We start from the raw sequence: 19,613 nt of genomic DNA on the forward strand, positions 1-19,613 counted from the left end.
CCAAAAAAAAAAACACTAATTTTTTATGCTACTATGCCTCTTAAAGCATAATACAAAATAAAATAAAATCCAATACTTCAAGCAAATAAATAACATATCTATACTATTATTAAGAGAAGAGACTTTGTTAGACAAAATTGAAAATTTTGACAGATTTAACCCTGAAATATTAAAAAAATTTGAGAACAAATTAAATCAGAAGGATAAATAAGACAATTATAAAATAGATTTTTATTAAGAAAATTAAAAAGAAATGATTCCAAAACCCCCACTTTTCTCTCCCACTATTTTCTTTCTGCAATAACTACAAGTGAATCTACTTCTTCTGCAATAGAGAAATTTTATTCACACATTGCAAAATACTGAATACACATCCATTTTTTTATACACCCGACATAAGAATTTATGAGTATATTAAATTACCAAAAGAGACATTTATATTAAAAATAAAGAAACATAGTTGGAATATATCATCCCGCTTTAGAGTTTCATTATCACGTACATGAATGACATGAATGAAGATGCACACTTAAAACCAATCAGAACCGGTTAACGAGACCGATTGATGAACATCCATAGTTCCAAAGAAAATCGGCAACAGTGTAATGGATTATGATATTGGTGTTTCTCAACCCTCAATTGACGTATGACTTCTCCATCTTTGACTGAACTTTAGCTACAAAATTTAGGTTTTGAATTTCAATTGTTGTTTGATAGTATTGACACTTGTTTGATAAACGAGGTCCTCGGTTATCCATATATGATTTCTCCATATATCGGTTTTATAGGGTGTATGACGATATCGTATCACGTCTTTATAATTTAATCTCTACTCTATAATTGTTATATTCACAGTTTTGAAGGTTCCAGCACGTCTTTGCCTGTTGGCATCTTATTTGAAATGCATACAATGATTCTAGGAAGGACTAATAAGCTGACATTTGTATTGGAAAATAGCTTTGCCAATCGATTTGACAAACTAGGAGTTTTACTTCAAAAAGAATTCGAGAGCAGAGAGAATAGCTGGGCAACTTTAGGTCAATGGAGGTAAAGATGAAATTGGATATAGTGATCTTAATTCCAAAGATTAAGGGTTTTGTTTCTCTTCAAATTAAGATGGTGTATATATATATATATATATATATATATATAAAAAGATGTGTACGGTGTATTATGAATGAGGATAGTTTAGGAAGTTTGGGGTTGTGTTTCTAATAAAATGTCAAAATAAAAATTTAATAGGTGATGTATTAAGTAGGAGATGTGTATCTAGTATTTTGCAATGTGTGAATAAAATTTCTCTCTGCAATAACTACCCACCTTTTAAAAAAAAAAAAAAAAAAAAATTTGTACACATGCAGAGCATGTGATTGTAGACTAGTGTATGACTAAAACAAGAAAAGAAATTACATATGGGTTGAGTTTTGAAATTTGAGGTGGGCTAATATTTAATATTTAATCTGTTAAACCATAATTAAGCTACAAATTTATGTTTTTTCAAAATCTAGGTGGGCTGTAACCCAACAGAGTCCGTGTGTAGCTACGCCTTTGGTTTCACGGCCAAGAGTTTTACAAGAAAATACCCAATTTGAGACGAAATTATAGGTGACATACCTTAATATGTCTCCTAGTGGGATGAGAACGTTTTTGAAGAACTTTTGGGCCTCGAATTCGACGGGCGTCAATTTTTTTTTCATGGGCGGGAAGTTTTAGCGCCATAAGTAATTAGTTGACTACCAAAAACAACATTGCTTCGTTAGTAAGGGAAAGCTAATCGCCATCAGCATCTCTTTATCTTTAACTTTGAGAAACTTTCCATCCTTTAACTCTGTCCAGAGAAAGAAAGAAAATCAAAAACCAAAAAGCTGTGTACAAACTCACCGACGCTTAATCTCCACAGTAGCCGCCACCTCTGACCACCTCCATACGCGATTGGTTGGTATCTATATATGTATTTTCATATGTGATTTTGTATTTTCTGCTTTCATCCTCAAATTTTGCCAAAACCCCTAGAACTGGTCTGGGTTTGTATTTGTTACCGGTGATTCGAGGTAACTTGTGTGTTTTTTCTTTTTGGGTTTGATTTAAAGCATTGATGGACGTTTAACCAGAAAATAAGTTGTTTAGACTTCCCTGCATAATTATTTAGGTCATAGGAAAGCATATATGGCCGCATTGACTCTTTGACTTCTGATCGTAACTGCGTTTATTTTAGTTTTGAGTTTTTAGGTGAGAATGGCTGGAATAGAAGGTCACGCAATCGGAATTGATCTAGGCACAAAGTACTCATGTGTGGGAGTTTGGAAGCATGATAACAATAATGTAGATATCATAGTGAACGATCAGGGCAACAGGACCACGCCATCATGTGTTGCCTTCACTAATACTGAGCTTCTGGTAGGAGAAGCAGCGTTTAATCAGGTCGTGAGAAACCCCGACAACTCCATCTTCGGTAAGGCTTCTTCTTCTTCTATCCCCTTTCTAGTTTTCACATAGTTCACTATTGCTTTTAAAGGAGTTGAAAGTGTTATCTTTTTTTTGATATATATCCTTCCCCTGAGTGGCTCAAGGCTTGAAAGAAATGAACTTTATAGTTGCCAAGAACATCCTGTTACAATTTTAAAGAATGTCATCTGAATTGCAACAAATGCTGCATCTTTCAAAAGAAAATTGATTTCAATCAATTTGCAGATGCAAAGCGGTTAATTGGCAGGAAATTCAGTGATACGTCCGTTCAAAGTGACAAGAAGCTCTGGCCATTCAAGGTGGTTGAAGGTCCTGATGATAAGCCTATGATTTTGGTTACGCACGAAGGCAAAGAGAAACAGTGTGCTGCTGAAGAGATCTCATCCATGGTTCTTGCAAAAATGCGGGAGATTGCTGAAGCCTATCTTGGATCAACTGTGAAGAATGCAGTGATAACGGTCCCTGCTTTCTTCAATAATTCACAGCGCGAGGCTACCAAAAAAGCTGGTATTTCTGCAGGCCTAAATGTGATGCGTATCATCAATGAACCAACTGCGGCAGCCATTGCTTATGGCCTTGACAAGAAGGCTGGTTGGTATAGCAAGAGAAATGTACTCATATTTGATTTGGGTGGGGGTACTTTGGATGTGTCACTACTTACAATAGGTGATGGCGTCTTTGAAGTGAAAGCCACTGCTGGAGATACTCATCTTGGAGGTGAGGACTTCGATACCAAAATGGTGAATTACTGTGTTGAGGAATTTAAGAGGAAGCACAAGTTGGATGTCGGTGGAAACATCAGAACTATTAGGAGGTTAAGAAATGCATGTGAAAAGGCAAAGAGGAGACTTTCATTTGCAACTACAACTGACATTGAAATTGAGTGTTTGCATCAAGGTATTGATTTCTGTGTGACTTTTACTCGTGCCAAATTTGAACAACTCAACATTGATTTCTTCAATAAGTGTATGGAGCCTGTGGAGAAGTGTTTGGAGGATGCCAAAATGGACGTAGGTAGTGTGCATGATGTCGTTCTTGCTGGTGGCTCTTCTAGAATTCCCAAGGTGCAACAACTGCTACAGAATGTGTTCAAGGGGAAGGAGCTGTGCAAGAGCATAAATCCTGATGAGGCAATAGCATATGGTGCAGCTGTTCAAGCTGCAGTCTTGACAGGTGGGAACTTGCATGGCAAGCTTCAAGACTTCACACTCTTGGATGTCACCCCTCTATCACTTGGGGTGGCGACAAGAAATCATGTCATGTCTGTTGTGATTCCAAGAAACACCAAAGTACCAGTTATGAAGAAGAAGAGTTTTCGTACTGCGTATGACAATGTAGTTGTTGTTCCGTTTACCATTTATGAAGGTGAGAGTAAAACGACCTTACAGAATAACTTTTTAGGTGCATTTGAAATTGAGGACGTTCCTCCTGCTCCTGCGGGTGAAGCTAAATTTGATGTTTTCTTTGATATTGATGCAAATGGTATCTTGAGTGTCTCTGCCGAGGACCTGTCGACCGGACAAAAGAAAGGGATCAAATTCAACAGTGAGAGAAGAACTTATGATGGAATTGAGACTGTGATGTAAGAAATCTTGTATGGTTTGCTGAAGAGTCAAGTAGCATAATCAGCTAGTGTGTTCGAGAACATATATATATATATATATATATATATATTTTTTTTTTTTTGGAGTAATCCTGCTGATGGATGCTCCTTCGTTGGCTTGGCCATGAGTCTCTTTCATCAACTCCAGTTATGTTTATTCAAGGGTATTGTCCTCTTGAGGTCGTTTTATGGGACGAAATCACCGGTCCCCAATTTAGCTGTCCCATTCTGTCCCGTCCACTGTTATTCTGACACGTGTGAATCACTGTTAACACATCTAACTCTGTTAATTCATTAAAAAACAAATAATACTTAAAAATGAATCCAGCCATTCCATTTGCTTCTTTACTTTTCTTTTCTTTTTCAATTTTTGGTTCAGCATTCCATTTGCTTCAAACCACCCTTTCTATTCTTCTGTAAAACTATGCTTACCATTCTTCCTACCTAGATCAAAAGCTTCAAGATAATCCAAATCCCAGGTTACAATGAAGGTAAGCAATTTAATGGGTTTGAGTTTGCGATTAGAGTGAGAAGTGGGTTGTAGGTGATGGGTAATCTCAGTTTTAGTCTGAAAGAACTCGGCTTCCAAATGAGGCTATGATTTAGCATAGCAATGAAGGGATAGGAAGTCAGAACAGGTGGTGATTAGAGTGAGAGGTGGGATATAGCTGATGGGTAATCTGAATTTCATGCCTATATAATGGATTTGGACCGAGTGAAAGAGCCAATTGGTCTCTCAATTTTCTTTGAGTTGCTCAATTTCTGGGCACTTCGATTTCAGTTGGGTAAGGTATCTGTTGGAAGCTTAATTTATTTGGACCAAGATGCAGAGTTTTGTTGGGAGAAGGGGAAAGCTTGGTTTGCAGAGAAGAGAAGATGATAAGATTATAGTCATTATACAAGAAGAATATTATCCAATTGATAGTAAAAGGATCGGTTTGCAGAGTTCCATCCTCCAGATGATTGATTTATCTGGGTTTTTTCTCTACTTCGCAACTAATCGATTATATTGTTGAAAGAAAATGATTATAATCGTTAATGAAAAATAATAAAAGTAAAAGATTTAACAGAGTTATATGGGTTAACAGTGATTCACACGTGTTGGAATAACAGTGGACTGGACAGAATGGGACAGCTAAATTGGGGACTGGTGATTTCGTCCCGTCGTTTTATGGCATTTTTCTTCGTATTAACTCTACTTCAGATATTAAAATCTACTGATTTTCTGGAGTATGGTGTAAAGCTCATATTTAATGCGCAATGCAAGAGGAAAGGTAGAGCTTTAGGGAGATTGAAAATACAAGAACAAAACGTATTTTCTGGAAATCGGGGATTGATAGGCACGTTTCAATCTTTACTGGGCAAAAACCAGAAAATCAAACAGAACACAGGATTTTTGGTTACACAGTGAAAACCTCAAATATGAGATTAAAAACACTGCGGGGCTCTTACTCTTGAGAACCCAAAATAAACAATTTACTTATAATGAATGATATGTTCTTTACAAACTCAAGTACAATCACTAGACAAAACTACTGAGAAGATTGACTTGAACTTCTTCTTCACTTGAACGATCTCTAACTATCGCTCTTCTTTCTTCACAGCTTCTCTACTGATCTCAAGAGAATTCATGCATATGAACAAATGACCAAGAACACTTAAACATGGATCAAGTGTTTTGATTCTTATGATCACTCAATCTTAAGCAAACAAGCAAGACTACTCAAATAATTCTTGTGTCAATGGTTCACCCATATGCAGGCGCGGAGCCACTATGGGACCAACTGGGTCCCGTGCCCCAGTTAACTAAACGAACAAAAAATATTTGTAGATATCATACATGATTAGCTTCAGACTTCTCCAACACCCACCATGCTTCATCTCCATACTTTATACTTGCAGTCATTCTGGATTAGTTCAGGAAGGATGGAGATTCTTTGATATTATGAGAAATGATTACAAAATTAATCGAGCCCATGTTGGAGCATTATGCTTGCATGGTAGATCTTCTTGCTCGCACTGGGAATCTAACCAAGGCTATATAAATTTATTAACATGATGCCAATTGAGCCAGATGCCACAATCTGGGGTTCCTTGCTCTGTGGTTACACTTGTACCGTTGTAGGATTCACCATGATGTGAAACTAGCAGAGAAAGTTGCAGAGCATGTCTTTGAGCTAGAGCCAGAAAACACTGGGTCTACTTCTAGCAAATATTATGCAGAGGCAGAAAAGTGGGAAGAGGTGAAGAAGTTGGGGGAGAGGATTGATCGGCGAGGTTTGAAAAAGAATCCGGGCTGTAGTTGGATAGAGATCAAGGGAAAAGTTAATATCTTTGCTGCGAGAGACACTAAATGATTCTATAGATTTGCTTTAAATTTCATATTTGAATGCATGGTGGGTGTTGGAGAAGATGAACATGTCCAGTTATATATTATAGTGGTTAATCTTTTTGTGCCCCAGTAAATTCAAAATTCTCGCTCCGCCATGCCCATATGGACGTCAATAATATCTTCAGAACCAACGTGTGTTCCAATCAACCAAGATTCTACCCTAATTATAATCCTATTAGGAAACAAAATCTTTTTGATTAAGGATAACTAATTAAAGACACCAAATCCTAAATCACTTAGGATTTCAATAACACGATTTGGCAAATAGAAAAATATCTTCATATAAAAAATATTAAACCCCAAAGATACTTTCCTAGACCGACCACTAATTAACACACAAGACTGACCATGTATGCATGGATGCATTTACCTGAGATTCTCTTGGATCAGCCTGTAAGATACTTCAACGTTTTGTATGGGAATGCCAATACACCAAGTTCGTCAAAACTTGTACCTACAATCTCCCCCTTTGGCTATACAAAACATATTGAATTAAGACAAACTCTCCCCCTCAACAAGTATAGGAGGAATGTACATATCTCCACTATTATGGAGGATTTGCTATGTCACCAAGCATATGTAACACCCTCTTTGGGGGACCCACAAGCCATGGTGGACCCAACCGCGACATGCATCCCGTAGCCCGATGTCCAAACTACGCCACGGTAGTCTGAAGCGACCAATACCTCGCCGGGAAGCCACCTTTCCGGCCTTGCCAACTTGCATGCACAACATGCTTTGAAGACTAGAAGTATAGGACTCTTTGTCCCACATTGAAGAAAATGTAAAGGAGAGTGGCTCCCTTTCTTACAAAAGGGACCACTCCTCCCACTTAAACATCCACTCCATTACAACATCTTGTAATCATGTTGGGCCGCAAGGCCCAAATACATATAGTGCAATATTAAAGTGGACGTAGGTTCCCGCTAAGGCGGGAGATGAACCACTATACATCATGTGTCTCTCTTTCAATTCTCTCTCTTCTATCTCTTTCTCAATAACGTTAATTAGAGCCTTCGGTTTCTAACATTAACATTGGCGCCGTCTGTGGGAAGCCGATACAATGGCTTCGTCAATTACCATGCGTTAAGTCAGCTTAACGAACTCAAAGAATGTTTTATTTTCTTTCTTACTCAAAGTTGCTCACTAGGCATCATCTTTTTTGTCATCACTCCGCTCCCGGTGAGTGATTTCCTTCATTACATACCACACTTGGCTGTAACGCGCACACAAGTACTTGACGGTGCTTTATACATACTTGGCGGTAACACATACACAAAAGGTACATGGCGGTAGCCCCAAAAAAAAAAAAAAAAAAATCTTGACACCCAGAAATGTACTTTGGGCACCCATGAGGACAACTTGGCTATCCTCCCTAGCGTTAAACTACTCTCACTTGTTGGCCCGCCAGCGCCAATTATCTCGACGCAGTCCTTCAAGCGGCAGTAACGCCTCACAGCTTCATCGACATAAGCTCTCTCTGCACTCTATCATCAGAACGAGGCCGTCAAGCCCAGTGTCAAGCATCATGACGAACCCTCGTCATCGCAGCTCCTTTGGACACCCAATAGTTATCATTGTCACGTCAATTTTGGATTCAGGCTTCAGGATTCAGTCTCCGTGGTGGTCAAAGCCTCTGAAAAACGCCGAAAGCCTAGCGTCAAACTTGCATCGACAAATACAAAGGGCGTCCACCAAGCAAGCCTCCGCCAAGCAAGGTTCGTCAAGTTTCGAACAACCCTTACAAATTGCAACCCTTGCGGCCCGTCAAGCTTTGATCAGCCCTTGCAATCAATGCATTCCGTCAAGCTTTGATCAATCCTTGCAAGTTTGGCCACCGGTCAACCATCAACTGCCGAACAACGCCAGTGCCAACAAATCTTGACGAACCGCCTGCACAATTCGCTTTTGCCACTCAGTCAAGATTGGTGAGTTCCCACTCCATTTATCCTCTTAGCTGAGAACACGCCACCCAAAAGGATCAACGAGAACACGTACACCGCCAAGTCTTTTGCAAAATTACTCTGGACACCCACTCTTCTTGACGGAACTTCTTGGCACAGCTTCACTCCAGAATCTCTTGAACAATCCACCGCCATATACTCCAAGGCAGCCTTTCTGTCATCCAAGGTCGGTCAAGCGCCATCCGCCAAAGTGCCAATCACCTTAACGCAGCAGACCCGCTAAACGCAGCAAACCAAGCAAAGAGCACCGCTAAACGCAGCAAGTGTCCATCAAAGGATAGGACCCGCCAAGCTTCGTCCGCCACGCTTCCTCCGACAAGCTTCGTCCACCAAGCTTCCTCCGACAAGCTTTCTCCGCTAAGCCATCCTCCGCCAAGCCTTCCTCCAACAAGCTTCGTCCGCCAAGCTTTCCTCCGACATCACCATTGTAGCTCCCCTCGCAAATCTGCACTACCCAAGCCTAGCGGCCTCACCGCACGACACTAGGTCCTCCTCCTTATCTGATTGCGTTAGTGATCCTTGGATACTTGCTGAATCTGCCGCCGAATTTCCAGCCACCGGTTTTCCTCCATATTCTGAAGCTCCTTATTCGAGAGCCAGCCCAAAGCAGTCACTAAAAGCTAAGCTCTTGCTTGTTGTCCCTTATCTTCTTATTAATATACATGAAAATATAGACACCACGTGCCTACTCAGTGCATTTCATCAGTCTTGATACAAGCACAACACATATATATTGTTGTTTTCTTTTACTATTATCGAGATACACCGTCAGTTGCTGTAGCCTCATGTGATTTATCTAAGATATATATCCACAAAGTTGTCAGCATGCCATTACTTCTAAAACTTAATTAATTGATCTCATAACTAGTAAACACACATAGTTGATGCTAGGCCTCATCATTTAGCCCTTCGGCCCTAAGCCCGCCCGACCCGGCCCTTGCATTAGGGCGGGCCGGCCCTACCCTTTCTCAAATAGGGTAGGGTAAGGATCATGCAAATGAAGCCCGACCCTACCCTACGGCCCGGCCCGGCCCTTTAAGCCCGCCCAATTAAGCCCTAATAATTTTGTATTTTTTCTATTTTTTAAATATGTTTCTCTTTAGTCTATAACATACAAGTTATCTCTTTTTTGTAATTGATTTCCTAAGCTTTATTTTCTTTAATTTTTGTTTCCTTTGTTAACAACAATTAATTTTGGGAGAGTTAGGGAGATAGTCAATTGAATATAACCATCTTAACTAATATTTATAAATGTTATAACTTGTAAGTTAATTCCAATATATATATATATTAATATGATCCACAAAAAACAATGAGTCTTGTATTACCTATATAACCATTGAGCCACATTTTGAGATAAGAATAAAAATAATATATTTCTTTTTGTTAAACAAATTAAGGCCCTTTTAGGCTTATTTCGGCCCTATTTGGAAGGCCGGCCCGACCCGGCCCTAGTGGCTCGGGCCTTTCGGGCGGGTAAGGGTTAGCATATTTAAGCCCCAGCCCCACCCTACCCGGCCCTAAATTTTGTTGACTTTGATTAGGCCCGGCCCGACCCTAAGCCCTAAAATTTAGGGTAGGGCCGGCCCTAGCCCGGTCCATGATGACCCCCTAGTTGATGCATATATTTATATCCAGTGGCTATACAATTGATGCCATATGACAGACACGTTTTCATTGTATGCATCTTATCATTTATGCCCATGGCATATATAGTTGCCATGTTTCATTTGCTATTATACACAATGAGTTCTGTATTCTCCTATGTCGATTTGTAAACAATCATTGGCTGTGTCTTTAATGGACTACATGACTTGCGCACTTTGCATAGTTGATACATATATTCAAGAAGTTTGTCTATTCTATCAAAATTCCACATGCAAGCTACTAGTGTTTGCTAGCGTTTACAAATCTTGAGCATTCAACTACTTGCAAAGATTACCTCGACTACGAGTTGATGCACATTATCGGAACACCTTATCCGCCAAAGCAATGGAGCGTCATGCTTGGACAACTCCAACATGATTTGGGTACTTGTATTGATTCCAATTCCAACCTACCCCAAATCGGCATAAGATAAGTAACTATATCTCAATACATGCTCTTGCAATTAGAGCTATTGCAATGCCTTTACATGCTTTTACTAATTCTAAGCATGCCTACAATATATCACACTTGATATGCATTTACATGCTTCTATGATTTTAGGCATGCTCACACTATGTATCAATGTTACTAGTACACGCTATACACATGCCATGCTTAAATCAATTTAATTAGACACTTACTTAAACAAACTATGCCATGTTTAGAAACTTGTGACACTTATGACTTAATTAAACATGCTTGGAGTACGACGTTCTTGGGTTACGACTTGCTTGGGTATCGAGCATGGCCACGACTTGCTTGGGCCACGCCCCGCATGCTTGCACAGCGCCTACCAGCTCAACCACACCCAACTTGCTCGAACACAACCCAACTCGCTTGAACATGTCCAACATGCTTTAGTTAAGCCCCGAGTTCACAATGTTTCATAGTATTCACCGGGAGCTACTCTCAAAATTTGATATGGACACCCATCACATTTTCCAGTATATAGTATGCATGTTATATGGCCATAAGATCTACATAATATCACTTATTATGCTTATTTGTCATTGTTCATACAATTAGCAAACTTTACATGTACTCTATATGTAAGCATATTTTGTCAAGCCTCCAGGCACCATACTTCGTCAAACTCTCCCTACGGGAAAAAGACCTATACGGGTCTAGACTTCACAAGTCTATGGTCCATGACCAGCCGCTAAGCGGTAAAGCAACGCCTCATAATGACAATGACCGCTACGCGGCATTACAGTCAAGATTTTCTCCTCCGGGAAAGAGTAAGGGACCGGTTAACGCAGCCGACGGTAGCCATTGATCCGGCGGTTAACCCCCGACACTTGGGTCTTAAAGATTAGGTTCGCTACCTAATGCCCACTGCTCAAATGCAGCTCCCCTCATCAAACAATTTTTCGACCATACGGAGGTCTATAACCAGGAGTGGGGGACTCCTTGGAGGGCCTAGCAGGGGCCCACCCGAAAGGGCATAAGCGTTCGCTCCGACAAAATTCTAGATGGACGACGCACTTGCACTAATTATGCTCGTTATACGGCACAAAGCTACACTTTGGTATCAACCCGCAAGAAAACCCTCCTTGACTGGGGACTTTGGGGACTTGTACATACAGCCCAGCATAATTAGCAACGGTTACGCTCATGTCTCAGGGCATCACCTTCGAGCTACCCGTTAATGCCTCATGGCATCCCCGAGCTTTAACGCTCATGCCTTTCCGGCAACCTTGAGCTTCACGCTCACGCCCTCCAGGCATTCTCGAGCTTTACACTCGTGTCTCCTTGGCATAGTACACATTAATGGAACATTGAATTCTTCTACCATTTGTCGTTTGCAACAATCAAATTCTTTTCACATTCCATTAATACAAGCGAAAACCAACTGTACCTACATGTACGTTGCAAAGCATAATTAGCTATAATCAGACACACTCATCGTACCGCCAGAGGTACCAACTATCGTCAAAGGAGTAACCCACAGATAGGCAGCCAGGCGGGCCACTACCAGAACAAGCGGCAGAAGGATCAATACCACAACTACCAGAACAAGCGGTATGCAGTGTTCACGGTCCTCACAACCTCGTACGAGGAAATATACAATCAGTGCAAGGATCAAATCCCGCCACCTCCTCCAGCAAAATACCCAAAGACGGGCAAACCCAAAAACACCGGCAGATGGTGCAAATACCACGAGGACAGCGGCCACAATACCAACAGCTGCAACGCACTCAAGACGACAATTGAGACCTTGTACCGTGAAGGCAAGATGGAACAGTTCAAGGTGCGCCAACCGCCACCAGTGATCGCCAACGTAGAGACGTTGGGCCGCATCAACACAATCGACGGCGGTGCTCCAATCACGGGCTTGTCTCACAGAGCCAGAAAGCGTTACGCACGCGTTAATCACCCAAAGGAAGTCTGCAATATCCGTTACGAGAGATCCGCCAAGGTCCCAAAGGTTGGTTGGGAACCTATCACATTCTCTGAGGAGGAAGAGCGCGGGGTGCACCTACCCCATGATGACCCCTTCCTGGTCGACGCCATTCTTGGTAGGTTCTCAGTGGGGAGAATATTGGTAGATAGCGGGTCCGCTGTCAACGTCATCTTCAGCGGTTGCTACAGCCATCTCAAGCGGAATAACAAGTTGCTCCAGGATCATGAGCCACTGCTCAGCTTCTCTGGTGACGTCACACAGCCGCTCGGTTCTGACTACATGCGGTTGACTATGGGCACTAGTCCGTGTATGGCGGAGGTACATACAGAATTTATAATCGTTGATTGTCTCAGCTCATATAATGCCATCCTCGGACGACCGGCGCTCAACAAGCTTAAGTGCATTATCGCCGGGTACATGCTTCTCCTGAAGTTCCCCACGCCTAACGGCACAGGCAGTGTGAGGGGAAGCCAGCAGTTGGCACGCGAGTGTTATTCAACGACTATGGCACGGTCAACACGCCGCCATGATGTCCTAACGGTGGGAAACCAGGCACCGCCACCAAATATCTTCGAGGACCCTAGGGATGAGGAGGAGAAGTATGTGAGGAAGGAGCCGGTCAACCCAGACACATCCTTGAAAGTTGTATGCATCTCGGACGAGCACCCTGAGCGGACAGTCCGCATAGGCGCCCAACTAGATCCAGAAGTAGAGGCAGAACTCATTCAATTCCTACGTCATAACGCCTCCGTCTTTGCATGGTCCTACGCGGACATGCCGGGTATCTCCCCTGAGATTATCACTCATAAACTGACCATCAAACCCTCTTTTTATCCCATCAAGCAGAAGCGGAGGGCCTTCGATGAAGAAAAATACCGGGCAATCGGAGAAGAGGTCGCCAAACTCCAGGACATTGGATTCATCCGCCAAGTCGTCTATCCCCAGTGGATCTCAAATTTGGTGATGGTCAAAAAGCCCAGCGGCAAGTGGCGGATGTGTGTTGACTTCAAAAACCTCAACAAGGCGTGCCCAAAGGATAGTTTCCCGCTACCCCGTATCGATCAGCTGGTCGATTCCACCGCCGGACATGAGCTCCTCAGCATGATGGACGCTTTCTCCGGATACAATCAGATCAAAATGCACCCCAGCGACCAGGAATGCACAACCTTCACCACCGACAAAGGCCTCTACTGCTACAATGTCATGCCTTTCGGTCTGAAGAACGCCGGTGCCACTTACCAGCGGTTGATGAACGCCATGTTCGCGGAGCATCTGGGAAAAATCATCGAGGTCTATGTGGACGACATGCTAGTTAAGAGCATAAAGGCCGGCGGACATGTGGCAAACCTCAGGATCATAGTAACCATTCTCCTGGCCTACGGCATGCGCCTCAACCCGGAAAAATGTTTCTTTGCAGTCACCGCTAGCAAATTCCTGGGATACATTGTCAGCGAGCGGGGCATCGAGGCTAACCCAGACAAGGTCCAGGCCATCCTTGACCTGGCGGACCCAGAGTACAAGAAGCACGTCCAGTGCCTCCAGGGCAAGTTAACCGCCCTTTCTCGATTCATCTCTCGACTCACTGACAAGTGTGCCCCATTCTTCAAACTCCTCAAAACAACGCACAAAAAGGTCATCGACTGGAATCCGGAATGTCAGGCGGCGTTCCAAGGCCTGAAGGAATATCTGGCGGCAGTCCCTCTCCTCTCCGTCCCTGTCCAAGGAGAAACCCTATTCATATATCTAGCGGTATCTGCATCAGCGGTAAGTTGCGCAATTGTTAGAAAGGAAGGCCAGGATGAGCTCCCGGTGTTCTACGCCGGCAGAGGCATGAACGGAGCAGAAACAAGGTATCCCCCCTTGGAGCAACTGGCCCTTGCACTTATCGTTGCCGCCAGGCGCCTCCGCCAGTACTTCCAGGCCCACACAATCCATGTGTTAACAAATCAACCGCTGAGACAAGTAATGCAGAACCCTGAACACTCGGGGCGCCTCAGCAAGTGGGCCATCGAGCTCAGCGAGTTCGACATAGAATACAAACCAAGAACCGCCATAAAGGGCCAGGCAGTGGCGGACTTCATCGCTGAACTCACCGAACGTCAGCCTGAACCCGGTGTAGAGATGGTACCTGGAGCGGAAGTGGTAACCGTCGGGGAGGCGAGTCCCCTCCAGTCAGATTGGAACCTACATGTGGACGGATCTGCCAGCACCAAGGCCAGCGGCGCCGGAGTCATCCTAACAGGACCCGGGGGACTGAACGCGGAGTACGCGTTGAAATTCAACTTCAAAGCTTCAAACAATGTGGCGGAGTACGAGGCACTGATCGCCGGTCTACTTCTCGCCATTGACTCGGGGGCTGACAGCGTCAACATATTCAGCGACTCTCAATTAGTCGTTAACCAGGTCAACGACAGCTTCCAGGCAAAGGACCAGCAGCTGGCGGCATACTTGGGATATGTCAAAACGTTGCTCAAAAAGTTCAACTTTCACACCATCACACAAATCCCCAGGGAAAAGAACGCCAAGGCTGATTCCCTGGCAAGACTGGCAACCGCCCAACCACATCAAAGTCCAGCGGACACAAGGGTGGAATGCCTGGACAAGCCAAGCATCACGAAAACCCTAGCGGAGATCTTCAACATTGAAATCAACCCCAGCTGGATGGACGAAATCACTGCATACAAGCGCAACGGCACTCTACCAGAGGATAAAGTCAAGGCACGCCAAATTCAGCGGAGAGCAACCCGCTACAATATCCAGAATGGCAAGCTTTACCGCCAAGGGTTCACTCACCCCAACCTCCGCTGTTTGACCCCGGAGGAAGGAAAGCTCGTGCTGGCAGGAATCCACGGCGGGGAGTGCGGAAACCACTCGGGCGCCAGATCCCTGGCCAATCGTACAATGCGACAGGGCTACTTTTGGCCTACGCTTGGTGAGGACGCCCGGCAAGTGTCAAGATCTTGCCACAAATGCCAGCAGTTCGCCGATCTCCCACATGCGCCGGCTGAACCACTTTCAGTCATCATCGGTCCATGGGTCCACTCTACATGGGGACTCGACTTGATGGGAAAATTCCCAACCGCCAAGGGACAGTTCAAGTACATCATTGTCGCTATCGACTACAACAGCAAGTGGATAGAGGCCGAGCCACTGACGGCCATCACTACCGCCAAAGTCATTCACTTCCTCTGGAAAAACATTTACTGCCGCTATGGTGTCCCACACACAATCATTACAGACAACGGCACACAGTTCAACAATGAGGAGCTCATTTCATTCACCGCCAATCTGGGCACCAGGATGAGCTTTGCCTCTGTCGCCCACCCACAAACTAACGGCCAGGTCGAGGCGGCAAACAAGATCATCAAGAAGCTGCTAAAAAAGAAACTCGACACTGCCAAGGGCTTGTGGGCGGAAAAGCTTCCAGAAGTACTCTGGGCCATCAGGACGACTCCATCCTCCGCCACTGGTGAAACCCCCTTTTGTATGACGTTCGGAACTGAGGCCGTTCTGCCTGTCGAGGTAGCTCAACCCACCGCTCGGGTCGAGTGCTACCACCCAGAGACCAACGACGATGGCATCAACCTGGACTTGGACCTCCTAGAGGAAAAACGACACAGGGCCCATTTGCAAAACCTGCAAAACAAACAACGAGTTTCGCGTTTCTACAACGCCAGAGTCAAGGCCCGGAACCTCCAACTGGGGGACTGGGTAATGAAGGAAGTCATTCCAGCACCAACAAAACTCCGCCCAACTTGGGAAGGTCCGTATAAAATAGTAGAAGTCGTTAGCCCAGGCACCTTCTACTTAATGGACAAGGATGGCGTCACTACGACCCACCCTTGGAATACCGAACACCTTCGGTATTACTACAAATAGTCATGTCGCTACCCAGGAGCATCTTGACTTAGCTAAATTTTTGTTCAATATTTAGCTAATTAAGGGAAGCTACCCAACGGGTACATCCCCACTTTTGTTAACACTGACCAGTCAGTTATCAATGAAACGGGGAATTATTCAAACCATTGTTACCAAGTCTAGCACTGAGGGCAGCTGGCAACGCCAGCAATCGTCAGCGGACCTCGTCCGCTACGTTGTGCACTTGGACCAATCTTAATTCCTTTAATTTTTCATTGATTACAAAAGAACATCCTAAGTCAAAACTCTAGCGGTATAGACATGTCATCACACAAACGTCAAAAGTTCCATATTTCATATATTCAGGGCTGGGACTCCCCACCCAAAAATTGTTCCTTACATTCAAAAAAAAAAAAACAACACAAGTACATATATTTTCAGCCTCAGCGGCTACACAGTCAAAACAGGGCACGTCCGGCATGTCAGGGGTTGGCCTCGGCGTCGCCTACTTCGGCCTGCGACGGCTGTTCACGGCTTGCTTGGTCGGTCCCTCGAGCGGTGGGACTTGGCGTCTCAATGGTCCCATCCGCCGGAGTCTGATACCCACTGCCTGAGCTGCCACCTCCTGCGGGGGGACTGGGCACTGGCGGGGGTCTCTTCGTCGGCGCTGCATTTTTTGCCTGCGGCGCCTTGGGCAGGGACGCCTTGGCCCAATCAATTGCACCCTTCGCTCGCAACAGCTCGACATTCACCAGGGCGCCGGCCTTCGCCGCTTCATTCAGCGCGTTTTTATATTCCGCCGACTGCTTGAAATTCTCCACAGCGGCAGCGGCGGCTCGGCTTCCGTCATCCCTCAGCCGGGTCAACTCTCCCTTCAATCTCTTCACTTCCCCTTGCCTGGCGGCAGACTCCCGCTGCAGGATGTCAATTTTCTTCTCCTTGGCGGTCACACGCTCTTGCAGCAAGGCCTTGTCTTGCTCCAGCTGGGAGACCTGATCATTTCGTTCTATGTCCCGCTGGATGGCGACGTCTAGCTTGCCTCGAGCGTCCGCCGCGTCACAGTCTGCCTTCATCAGGCGTCGCTCCACATCCACCAGCCTGTCCTTGGCCTCCGCCAGCTCCCTCTCCAGCCTCTTCACCTCCTCCCGGAGCTGTCCCTCAATTCGAGGTTGCTTGGAGGCCGCCGAGAACATTTCGTTCAGCCCAACCGCCAGATGCCCGAAGGCTGAGCTGAAGGGCGACTGCTCGATCGCCGTTGGCCGCGTCATCCCTGCCAGACCGCCGAACGACAACCGCTCGCACAGGTGGTAGAGAAACTCCCGCTCGCTGTCGGTCATGAACTCGGTGAAGGCAGCGAACGAGTCCAGATCGCTCACGGGTCTCTCTCTCTCGGCCGTCACAGGAGCCTTCGACGGGTCTTGTCGGCTCCTCTTCTGCCTGTGGACCTCGAGGGTCTCGTCCTCATCCTCCTTCCCGTCCGAATCACACTGGCGCCGCCTCCGCAGGATCGACCGGGTATCTCCAGTGGGCGCAGCCCTGGTCCCCTTCGGCGGTTGTCTCCCCACCGCAGCGGCGGCAGCCCCCACTGGAGCCACGACCTTTTCTTTCTGTGGCCCGCGTCGAGTGGCAACCACCCTTTCCTTCTGCGGCCCGGCAGAGGATCCCTTTTTCCCCCCGCCCGCTTGTCCATCCACCTGCACGCTGGGCAGACCGTCGGCCCCTAGGTGCGAGTGGTGCGGCATGGGCAGCGTCACCGGAACCTCAGATGCGCTCACCTCCAGCGTCTCGGGGTTCACCACTGTCATCTGGGCCGCCTCGCCTGAAGCATACATTGTCTCCAGGAAGTTTTCTATCTCCACACGGTCCATGGCTTTGTCAAAGGCGTCACGGCTCGCTTTGTTGCCTGGCGGAGTCTCTGAGAACATGCAAACGCCCGTTAGCTTTAACCAAGTTATCAAGAGATACAAGGTGGCGGAAATCTCTTACCAATAGCGCGCGTCAGCTGCTGATCGACCAACAGCTCCCAGCCGGTGAGGAGACGGAAGTCCAACAAATTGCGGTTCTTCCAACAACCTTTGATGCGCGCAACCCGGCACTCTTCCTCTCGCGTCAGATTGTAGCGCAGTCCCGCTGTAAAACAACAGATGGTGTCAGTCAAACGATTGCAACATATATACATTAAACCGCCAACTATGCTCAGCGGAGATCGACGGACAACCTCGGATTGGCTGAAACTCCGACTTAATCCTAAACGTCGGCTCCCCCTGGTTGGACTCCGCTTGATACTCCCACCCCGTCGTCGCCACGCAAAACGTCCCCCGCCAGTAGGACATCGAGTCCCTCAAATTTTCTATCAGCTTGGGCGCTCCCTGCCGGCGGCTCAAATTTACTTGCCCCCTACAACCTTGGCGCTTAACGTACACCAGTTCGTAGAAGTGCAAGACCTCCGCCACCGTCGGCCCCTCGCACCCGGATAGCGGCCACAAGGAGTTCATCGCCAGCATCAACCGCCACATGTTGGGACAGATCTGCCCAAACGCGATGCCGAACTCGCACACCAGGATCTGAAGGTTGGGCACTAGCGGCAACGTCACCCCCTGGCGGAATATTGCCTCGTGAACGGCGGCGAACCCCGCTAGCAGGATTGAGGCCTTCTCTTCCGCCGTCGGTTGACGAAGTTTCACCACTCCCGGCAACCGGTATGTCCGCTTCAGCCGGTTGACCGCGGCGGCAATCATCCGCCCTCCCGCCTCGTCGACGGGGGTCCCATCGTGGAGAACCCACGCTGACTCTGTTTCTTCCCCCGTCACGTTTCCCCCGCCAGCGGAGCCACTGGCGGCACTATTACTTGCTAGCCGCTCCTCACTCCTCTCCTGCGCAGCAGCTTCCTCACCCGCCCTAGCACTCTCCGGTCGCGACGTACGGCCCATGACAACTTCCCAGGGTATGGTTTGCAGCGGCTCGATGTCTAACGGCTCTGGCAGTGAGGTTCCTGCACGGGCAGACGGACGCAACGAGTCAATAAAAACCCTATCCGCCGCACTGATTGACACGTCAGACCCGGAGTCCTCACTGCTCGAGATCTCTACGACGTTGGCCATCCCAAACCCTAAAACCCAAATCAGTTAGCCCACAGAAGGATCTAACCTATCCCTATATCAGGTATAGCACAGAAACACCACGAACAACTACCCAGAAATTACCAAAACATGAACAATCCCCCCTCAACCCAGATTCAACCATCTAGCAAAACCCTAACTGACAACTCTCTGTTAAACA

The 19,613-nt window shown here is 45.9% G+C and overlaps 1 protein-coding gene and 1 pseudogene across 1 annotated transcript; both read left to right on the forward strand.

The window, feature by feature from the left end:
- Nucleotides 1–1,831: 1,831 nt before the first annotated feature.
- Nucleotides 1,832–19,613, forward strand: part of LOC133714460 (heat shock cognate 70 kDa protein-like) — a 76,626-nt pseudogene continuing 58,844 nt past the window's right edge.
- Nucleotides 2,236–6,426, forward strand: LOC133716868 (uncharacterized). Its single transcript, XM_062143515.1, has 3 exons — nt 2,236–2,452; nt 2,692–4,048; nt 6,195–6,426. The coding sequence occupies exons 1-3, from the start codon at nt 2,236–2,238 to the stop codon at nt 6,424–6,426; spliced, it is 1,806 nt and encodes a 601-aa protein (XP_061999499.1).

The sequence above is a fragment of the Rosa rugosa genome, chromosome 6 (assembly GCF_958449725.1).
Source record: "Rosa rugosa chromosome 6, drRosRugo1.1, whole genome shotgun sequence".
In the NCBI taxonomy this organism is placed as follows: domain Eukaryota; kingdom Viridiplantae; phylum Streptophyta; class Magnoliopsida; order Rosales; family Rosaceae; genus Rosa; species Rosa rugosa.